At 56.9% G+C, this 10,151-nt stretch overlaps 1 protein-coding gene across 2 annotated transcripts; it reads right to left on the bottom strand.

Annotated features, from left to right (window-relative positions):
• Window positions 1–699: 699 nt before the first annotated feature.
• Window positions 700–9,543, bottom strand: LOC308623870 (uncharacterized protein C3orf18). Of its 2 annotated transcripts, none has more exons than XM_081246644.1 (5): window positions 9,256–9,543; window positions 7,333–7,705; window positions 4,241–4,266; window positions 3,547–3,694; window positions 700–2,284 (listed from the first exon to the last, which is right to left on the bottom strand). In XM_081246644.1, exons 2-5 carry the CDS (start codon window positions 7,564–7,566, stop codon window positions 2,204–2,206), a joined length of 489 nt encoding a protein of 162 aa, XP_081102770.1. In that variant the 5' UTR covers window positions 7,567–7,705; window positions 9,256–9,543; the 3' UTR covers window positions 700–2,203. The 2 variants fall into 2 exon arrangements, with proteins under 2 accessions (XP_081102770.1, XP_081102771.1); XM_081246645.1 differs by having other exon boundaries at window positions 9,313–9,543.
• Between the last annotated feature and the right edge of the window lie 608 nt (window positions 9,544–10,151).

Genomic DNA, 10,151 nt, shown 5'->3' with positions numbered 1-10,151 from the left:
TCCTGCAACCCCCAGGTCTAGCCCAGCCCTCCACCATGGGACTGGGGCTCACCCCCTCCTCGTTTCCACTTATGCTAGCCTGAAGGCTCAGTTCTTTAGCAGAGGGTCAGGATGTCACTTAAAGTCCTGGTTTGTGAGATTTTCAATGCTAAAATTGTGCCGTCCTGGGAAAACTAGGGCATTAGGTCACACTAGTGACCAAACCCTCCAAACCTTTCTGAACACTGCAGGTGGGTTCCCCACACATAACCCTTGTGGCTTCCCAACACCACCCATCCCCTGCACCCCTGTGCTCTGGGAAAGACCACATTATTTTGTTCTCTTTTGTGTTTCACACCCAGCTCCTATGGGTCCTGAGGCACCATACCTCCCCCTGGCCCTTGGGGCTCAAGCCCCCTCCCTCCTCCTGTCCCATAGGTCCTGTCCACTTGGCCTCTCCAACAAAGGGGATGGCAGGCATTGTGACCCCATTCCACAGGTGAGGCACGAGGCCCCAGAGCAGCCTTGAACTCAGGACCAGAGGCAACTCATTGGATAGATCAAGGAAAGCCAGCTGGGCTTCCGCCTCATAGCTGGGATCCAAGCGACCATCCACCCCGCAGCCCCTCACCCATCCCACCCCTCCTTGGGTTTCACATCCCTAGTGTCACAGGCTCACACTCTCTTTGTGTAAATGTCTTAATTACATCTTTAATGCTCTCACATGGAGATGCTATGAGTTAAATTACAGCTTCTGTGCATCCTAAATTACCCATAGCCCTCCAGTTGGCTCAAATGCTAACGTATTTATAGCATCTAGAGGAGGAAATAAATCCAGAACCTTCCCCATGAAGTCCTCCTAGGCCCTCACAGCCTGACACCTCGCATTTGCCACCCTCACGTCCCCACCAACCAGCAGAGGACAGTGATGGCGGCGAGGCTGGGCACAGGGGTGTGCGTCTGTGCCTGCTCAGGTGCACGTGAGTGCCCAGCGGAGAAGTGCCCAGCTCTTGGGGTCTGGCTTGACCCAGTGCCTTGCCCAGATGCCCCAGCCTGGCAGAATTCCTGCAGAGCATGGGGTAGGTGGACAATGGGTAGGTGGGTTGTGTGATCAAAACCCAGACTAGGTCTCTTAGGTCCGTTTTCCAAGGGGCTATCCCCACCCTGTTTCAGGCACTCAGAACTTCCCCTGCTAGCCTGCAGCTGGCGACCACTGCCCTCTGACCAATAGTCTCTCCCCCAACCCCAGGTCCCCAGTAAACATCAAGACAGGGAAATGTTCCAGAAGCAGGTTACCTGGCTTTTTAGATCCCAGTGAAGGGATGTGGTGGGCAGTGGACCCTTGCCTTTGCTTCCCTCTCCCTTCAGTCCCTGAACACTGAAGGTGGAGAAGGTGGCCTACTTAATGTTCCTCTACACACCATGGGGTGGGGGTTGGCTTGGAGGGTGGAGCCAATGCAGGGGCTCCATCCTGCCCCGTGCTGGGACAGGCACATGTCTGCAGGTGGGCACCTTCATGCGCATGTAGGACGCCTTCCAGGAGGTCTGGGCACTGCATCCCTCCACACCTGCTCCCCCACCTCCCTTCCCGCTCAGCTCTCATCCTAGCTTGGGCCCAGCCAATAGCCGACCACCACGGAGGGGTGGCGGGAAGACCTCATGGATCCCTGTAATATGGACTGACCTTGGGTATGAGCAGCCCTCCTCCTGGCAACCTTGCTCACTGGGCAGTTTCAGCTCTATCCCTGAGCCTCTCCCAGGGTACCACCATACCATGTGCCTGAGACCTGGGTGGCTGCCTCTCCCCACCCCAGAGGAGACTCCAGGTTCCAAAGATATGTCTCTCCCTGATGGATGGGAACCCCCCTACTCTCCTTCCCTTCCCCCTCCCATCCCACATCTCGCCCCATTTCCTCCACATTAGAGGAGCAGACCCTGATGTGAGGGGTCTGGGAAGGGGACAAGGAAGCCAGCCAGCATAAGGAAGCCTTATGAGGGATGCTCTGCATTTCAGGGCCCTCAGGTCAGGGGATATCAGTGGCCATATGCCCAACCTGGCCAGGGGCCTCTTTTAGAGCCTGGAGGGTCAGAAGCTGGGTCCTCAAAATAGCTGAGGCCTTGGCAGGGTAGGTCCTGAGAGGAGGTCCTAATGATCTCGGAGTGGGCAGCTGAGGGCACTGTGGCAGGTGTCTTCATCAGAGGTCCAGGCCTGTCCCTGGGCTCCTCACGCGTGGATGGCATTGGCTACATCAGTGAACACCAGCCGGCTGGGCCTCTGCATTGGGCCCTGAGAGGGAAGAGTGGTCTGCAGAGAGACAGTAAGGGGCATCAGGGACCTTGACCAAGGCCATGCACTCTCTGGCCCAGTCCCCTCCCTGCTCTGGTGCCCACGTGCGCTTGGCACCAGCTATGTCTTCTGCCTGGAATGCCCTCCCACAAGCTCAGCCAAGAAATACAACCTGGCTCAGGTGGCTCCTCCCCCCAGCCATCCCCAGCTTGCCCTGCCACCTCAGCCAGTTGCAGCACTTAACCTAGGTCCCAGGGCCTGCATTAATTATACATGTACCAACCTCTCCCAGCAGAGCGTGTTCACCTCTGTACCCCCAAGCCCCAAAGCCCCGGCACAGGGGCTGGCACTAGGGAGATGCACAGGAAACAGCCGTCAAATAGTCAGTAGTCCCAAGAGCTGGGTGGACCAAGGTTCTCAGCCCAATTTCCTGAATATCCCAAGGGGAAATGAGTTCTGATCCAGGTGACAAAGAACTGGTAGCAAAACCAGGAGACTCCCAGCCTGGACTCTTCCTGAGCCCAGTCTCTTAATTCTGTCGCTGTGGAGCCAGGTTCCCTAGCAATCTGTGCAGTCAAGGCAAGGAGGGATGCAAAGGGGCATCATGGGTCAGGGGGAGACCAGGCCTCCTCATGGTGCTCTGGTCCCTGGGGATTTCAGGGACTGGTGGCAAGTGGCCAGGCAGCCCAGTGACTCTGGCAGGATAACCACACAGGTACCCAACACTCTGGACATGGGAGGTGAAGCCTGCTAGGGTCTGCACCTGCCTGGGGTCTGACAGCTACTAGGAACCCACCAATCTACTCAGAAGTGCCACTACCCCAGAATTTGACGCCAGTCACAACCCACTCAGGACTGGGATCTCAGGAAGCAGAAGAACCCAGGGTCTCAGCCCCCCAACGATCCCTCCCATGAGTCTTCTCCTGCTTTCCTCCTAGTTTGACGGGGCATACCTGAGGCAAGAATCAGGATTTTCACTTGCAGATGAGAAAACTGAGGCTCAGAGAGGCCAATGGAGCTTCCAAGGTGACCAGGCTATTGGGACAGGGCTAGGCTGGATCCCAGGGCTGCCCTGGCCTGGCCTTGTACAGTGAGTCTGTGGGTGGCCAAGGAGCAATTCTACTAGTTTCTAAACAAACCTGACAAAATCCATATACCCGATAGCTGCCACCTGACCACATGGCAGGTGCTAGAAAGCTACACGGGAAAGGAGGGAGGGTGGGGGTGGAAGAGCCACAAACAGGCTGCAGGCTGGGTGGAGGAGCCTGGTCAGTGCCCACCTTGGCCTGCGTGGCCTGCACAGCAGTGGCAGCCTGCACGGAGGCAGTGTCCCGCCCGTGCTCCAGCAGCTCCCGCTCCAGTTCATCTTGCTCCTCCGTGGGGTCGAAGTTGTACATAGGCATGAGCTGGTGGCGCAGCTTCTCCAGCCTGGGGGGTGGGGGCAGAGACTGCTGCAGGCCGGGCAGGCCCTTCCGCTCCCACCAGCCCTCCAGGTGCTGCTGCCTGCTGACCAGCTGACACCACCATGTTTAGGGTCCTAAAATTTCCCCTGGGATTCAATGAAAGACATTTTTGCACATACAGTACTAGCTCTACCCTTTGGATGGGTGGCCTGGGAGGGACAGTTACCCACTCCTGGGACCAGATGAGGCCATGGGCCACAGAGCTATCATCCATGAGAGCCACAGGGACTGCCTAAGCCAGGGCCTTGTGCGATCCCCAGCCTCTGAGGGGCCGGGGTGGGGAAAGAGGAGTCAGTGGCCATTAGCTCAGGGCAGCAGGGCAAGGGTGGCTCAGCCCTCCCCAGGGGAAAATGGTTACCCTCAACCCCGAGTGGGCAGAAGAGGCCCTGACTCCCTCACTAGGGAGAGGGATCCTCATGGTTGAGGGACTCTCCTTTCCCACCCACGTCCCCTGGAGTCCAGCCCAGCATTGCCCACAGGCTGGAGGCTTGGGTGGCAGATGGGGAGTTACCTCTTCTTCTTCCTGATGTACAAAACCTGCAAGAGAAGGGGCAGCATCAAATGGCCAGGAAAGGAGGCCCTAATTAACCCAGCAGTCCCTCAGGACAGGGGACATGCTGAGGCTGATGAACGGGAGAACTATAGGCCCCCATGTCCTCAGCGACCCCATCCCAGGGACACATACATCCTAAATTTGTGCTTCCATTTGATGTTTATTAGATGCTGGCAGTGCCCGAACTCAGAGACGGGGAGAAGGCCAGCCTGTGAAGACCACACAGGTAAGCCTGGCCTAGGGACATGTGGGCCGACCCCTGCCAAAACTGACTGTGGCTCCAGCCACTCAGTGCCTGCCTCGGACTCCTCAGGGCTGAAGTGGTGGTGGTGGGGGACTTCAGCATGCCCCCTCCTCTCAGCTGTCCTCAGGACCAAATTTTCTCCCCATGTATGGGTAAAAAGAACAGAGGATAGGCAGTGGCCAGATTCTGCAGGGCAGTGGCTCTAGGCAAGGCTCTGGGCTGGCTTCCTGGCGTTTCCATGGGAGGCTGATGGCCCTCAGGGGCTGAGGAGGAGGGTCTGAGCCCCTGGACATCAGCCTAGACCAAACTCCTGAACCCTGATGCTGGAGGAACCTAGGAAGACCCCTGGGTCCTAACCCCCATCATAATGAGAAAACATCTGAGACCCAAGAGCTCCTGGATAGAGCAGGAAATCCTGGTACAAAGCACTAAGGGGAGGGAGGAAGGGGGTGAGACTTGGGGACCTCTGCAGGACCTGGAGCTCCAGGGACCTCTGCCACCATCTCGCTCATCCCTCAACTGGTGTTTTTTGACTACCAGGAGCATGACTGCTTCTGCCTGGGGGAAAACCATGTCCCTAGAGTCTGTCCCAAACCCCCTGTGGCTCCTACACTCTTTGTGGCCCATTCACAGCTTGAATCTGGTTTGTTTCTAGCCTGACCCAGAGCTCCTCCTGCTGCTCATTCCTGGGGGACCCCAAAGGCGGAAAGAAACTGCAGTGCCCCTTGCTGCCCCATCCCCTCCAGGAAGTCACATGTTGGCATGCCCCTTGCTCTCTTGTGGGTGGGATGCAACAGGAGCTCCAGGTCTCTGGCATAGCCCCTGCCTGCCCTGAAGCAGCAGCTCCAGCCCCAGCACCCTGTACTCCCTCGCCTCTCAGCCCTCCTGCCTGCCCTGTGATACAGAAGGATCTTTAAGAGAGGCTAGAACCAATCTCCACCCCTTGCCCTTGCTGCTCCCTCTGCCCCAACTACTAACACCCTCCCCCAAAATACCTTCCTTTCCAAATCTTCCTTACCCTTCACTGTCCAGCTGCAGCCCCACCTCTTCCAGGAAGCCCTCCCCCACTGTTCTTCCTACGTGAGGCACACGGCCTGGCACTGATTTGTTCTTCCTTGCACCCAGCACGGCCTGGCTCAGGGTTGGCATGAGGGGAGAGGAAGTAGTACTTAAGGAACATCTCCGGACCTGTCCCCTGCCCAGGAGCTGTTTCCTGCCCTCCACTGCCTTTGCCCCATAACTTCCTTACCTCTCCATTTTTGATGATAAGGCCACCCACCGCGGCCCTCCGAATATTCCTCCAGAATGAAGAGTAAGGAAGTCTTCCCAAGTTCCCAGGACAAAATCTTTGGCCAAGAGTGACAAAGGCATATTCTAGGCCCTGCTCTGCCCCTGAGGTTAGGGTGTCTCAGCCTGCTTAACCACCACATGGGTGCCAAACACTGGTATTCTGCCTCACCCCTGCCCCAGGAGACTGCTCAGGCCCCGGCCTCACTCTGTGTGTTGCATCCTGGCTCTGCCCACTGGCCAGCAGTTGTTCCCTGGCAGCAATCCGGAGCCTGTGGGGCCCATATGGTGACCCTGTTTTACCAGCAGCTCCAGCCATGAATGGATCATCCAGCCCTATTTGTCACAGCAACATGCTCCTGAGTCTAAGGCCAGCCGTCAGAGCCTGTGAGGGGCAGCAGGCAGAATGCCACCATTGCCGGGCCTGCTGGGGGACCTCAGGTGTACACCTCCCACCCTTCCGGTTCTCAGTCCTCACGATCTCCAATGGGCCCTCGGTGACATTCTGAGGGTCCATGTATCATCTTAAGAGGAGAGTCCATATCTTTTTTTTTTTGTCCACGCTGCACAACTTGTGAGATCCTAGTTCCCTGACCAGGGATTGAACCTGGGGCCACGGCAGTTAAAGCGCTGAGTCCTAACCATTGGACCGTCAGGGAATTCCCAGGGGAGAGTCCATATCTTCAGAGGCAGATCTGGAAGCATCATATCCACTTTCAGGGGACACCTGCAGTCCTCACCCCAGCTCACCTCTGCCCTGATGTCTGCCCAACTCTGCCCTTCCCATGACGCTGGGGCCAGGCCTCCACTGTGAGGTCTTAGCTCTAATGTTGCCTCCTTAGTTGTCCCTGACCACCCAGCCTAGGAAGTCCCCCCAACTCCCACCCAATTCTCTAATCCAGCCCCTACGGGCTTCCCTTAGCACCCTTGGTTTTATCTATCTCTCACTCCCTGTAAGAACTGCAGGGCAGGACTTATTTTCCCCCAGTCCCTGGGGTCCCAAAGGCTTGGTCCAGGTCAGGTGCCCAGTAAATAATTGCCAAGTGAATGAATGAATGAATGAATGAACATTGCCAGCAGCCTGCCATGCCCAAAGCATCCCATTCAGACTCTACAGCCCACGATCTATCCCGATTGCCCTCTGGCCTCTACTCCTATTGCATCCCCACACTCACTTGCCTCGCTGTCCTGCTTGCTGCTCACAGATACCTCCTGTCTGCCTCCAAACTTTTGCCCATCAGAACCCTCCACCTGCAACACCCTCCTCCCCAACTCCTACATGGCCTTCATGGCCCAGCTCAAAATGCCATGTATTCCTCAGAACCTTTTCTGGTTCTTCCAATTGGAGACAGCCTCTCTGGTCTCTGGACCCCAATAAACAAATCTCTGGGGAAGGAAGGGATTGTACTATCAGTAGCAGACAATTGTGTTCTGAGTAGATCCTCTAAAATCTAAACAATGATCGCCCTCTGCCAAGTGAGGGCCATCTGGGCCAGCCCCAGCCTGCCCCAGCTCTCACCATGGCCACAGCCAGGCCAATCACTGTGATGATCCCAAAGGACAGAAGCATTGTGCCCACGCCGGCTGTGCCACCAGCCACGTCAGGGATTCTGGTGTCATTAAAGCTGGTGGCTTCAGGGCTGAGTGTGGTTGTCTTGGAAGCTGACCCATCTGTGGCAGGCTCCAGGTCAGGTTCAGAGGTGGGTGGGTGGCTGCTGATCCAGCTCCTAGCAGATGGGATCCTGGAGTCCATGCTGATGCTGAGGGACTGCTTGTGGTCAGTCAACCTGCTCACTCACTTCTGACATCAGGGGTGTCCCAGCCTGTGGCCCCCACTACCCATACAGGGGGCCACGTCCTTGGATAAAGAGAGCTCCCTGCCTCCCTGGGTGCTGGAAAGGAAAAAAAAAAAAAAAACGTGAGGCTGAGGATGGGACTCTGTGAGGAGATGAAGTCCCCCTAAGTTCTGAAGGCACAGGGGAAATAAGGGTTTGAGGGCAAGGGCAAGTTCAGGGAACATCAGGACATGTGCTTTATATATCTATGGATCCCACGTGGATTCAGGAATATGAAAATGAAGCCCTGCCCCCTCTTTGTGGGTAAGATGATCATAGTGATCATACTTGGAAGATGTGAAAAGTAGTGGGGAGGTTTGAAAGAAAAAGTTCATTTCCCACCCCCAGCCCCTACTCCCCACGCTGCTCACCTTCTTACTTCCTGCCCCCCACATCCCTCACCTACTGCTTGGAGAAAAAAATACTGCAGCTTTTTCCTTTCCTGGAGGAAAACACTTGCACGAAAGTCAGAAAGGCTTTTCTTTGAATTCCGGTTCAGCCACTTAACAGGGTGACCCTAGGCAAGTCACTCCACCTCTCCATGTCTCAGTTTTCCTGAGTCTAAGGTAGGGGTATTAAGAACACCTCCCTCACAGAAAGGGTCATAGGGTCTCTGAAATATCAGAATGAACAAGTTCCTAGAAATGACTTAGCTCAGTACAACACTCATCCACAGCAAGCACCCAATAAATGTTAGATCTTCTCTCTCTGGCCACTCCAGTTGGGAAAGGGGAGCCCCAGAAGCCCTTGGCCCAGCCTGCTGTGTGGTCCAGCTTGTGCTTGGAGTAAGGGCAGGGACATGTGTGGCAAGACCAGAAGACAGGAAGGAGAGAGAGGCTAAAGTCAGGCCCTCTGGGGGGCTTTCTCTGTAGGCTCTTGGGTCATTGGACTCCCTATAGGGGCTGCCAGGGACTAGGAGAAAATCAAGGGGAGTGTATCTTCAGAGGCAGGGATGAAGCTCCCACTCTGAGATGCCTTCTCTTCCCCTTCCCTCCTCCCTTGGGAGCAGAGGGTGGGCGATGTGCCCAGTCTAGGCTGTGACTTTGGCCTTCCCAGTCCAAAAGGCCCTGGGTAAGGCAGGGTGGAAAGAGGTCCTAGCCAAACTGCAGAAAGGAAGGCCTAGGGATAGGAGGGATGCACAGCTCATGGCTGCATACACACCTCTGCGCTAGCTCACGGGTGTATGTGGGATGCCTCCCTGTGCAGGTGTATGGGTGTGTGTGAGGTGTGCACACACCAGTGATGGCCTCTTAGGAAGGAGCAAGGCTGGCACAGAAGCATGGGATGGGAGAAGCTCGTCGTCCCTCTCTGTCCTCCTCCTCTAGCTAGGCTGGGCACGTCAGGAGTCCCAGGTTCTTTCTTGGCTCTGCCACTGACCCCAGATGTGACCTTGGGCCAGACCCTTAACACTTGCTCTGGGGCTCTGTTTATTCTTCCCTCCAAAGGAGAGAAAGGGCCCTGCTCATCACTGTTCAGGAATGCCTCATGGTCCAAAGGGCAAGAGAAGGAAGCCAGAGAGAAAGGGGTGGGCACCACCACCTCCAAGAACCCGCATACCATTCTCCACCAGGTTCATCAGTCCTCCCTGCCCCAATCCCCAACCCCACCTTCGCGACTCTGTGATTCCTCCATTCTTGCACAGAAGCGGCGACCTCAGCACTTACTTAATCCTCTCTGGGGCGCCGAACTCAGCGGGAGAGGCTAGGGGTGGTGGCGACTGGCAGGAGGTCGGGGCAAGGTGAGGGGGACCCCCAGGCCCCGGGATTGGGGGCGGCGGGTCCGACCCAAGGTCCGCCCTCCCTGGGCGCCCTGGGAGTACCTCCCTGGGCTGGGCCCGCGACGTCACACCGCCCACAGCCGAGAGCGCCCGCTCTGCCAGCCTGGACAGGGACTAGCCGGCCGGGACCCACCTCGGGGGTGGGGCTGAGGCGAGCAGCCTCGCGGCTCCGCGACGCTCCAGCTCCTCTCCTCCCTGCCAGCTCCGTGCCCCCGGCCCCGGATTGGCTGTCAGGCCCAGAGCCTGCCCTGCATTGGCCCGCTGGCCTGCCGCTCGGATCTGGCTCTGCCCCCAGCAAGAGGGGGAGCCAGGTCGCAGTTCTTGGAGACCACTCCTCACTGCCCGTGGGCTGTGCCAGAGTCGGGAGGGGGACGGTGGGTGGCCAGGCTTTCTTAAGGGCTACAACTCTGGTCTCCGGCTAGCCTGGGCTCCATCTCCGCCAGGACAGAGTCGCTCTCCGCAAACGCAGGTGGACACAAATTTGGGGAGATCACTAGACTAGGAGTCCTTGAGTCTGCATTGAACTCCGGCTCGACCCTCCACTAGCTTAGTGACCTAGAGCAAGATGCTTCTCTTCCCTGGGTCTCAGCTTCCTGCTCAGATGGGCTCTGGTGTGAGGGCTCTTGTTAAACGATACCCATCCCAGGCTAGAAATGAGACATCTTAAGAGAAGTTGGGGGGCGGGATGGTATTTTTATTACAGGAGTGGTATTATTGGACACCTGG

This window comes from Mesoplodon bidens, assembly GCF_964165515.1.
Source record: "Mesoplodon bidens genome assembly, chromosome: 10".
Lineage (NCBI taxonomy): Eukaryota > Metazoa > Chordata > Mammalia > Artiodactyla > Ziphiidae > Mesoplodon > Mesoplodon bidens.
The sequence above is the reverse complement of the archived record's forward strand: the minus strand, read 5'-3'. Positions and strand labels throughout refer to the sequence as shown.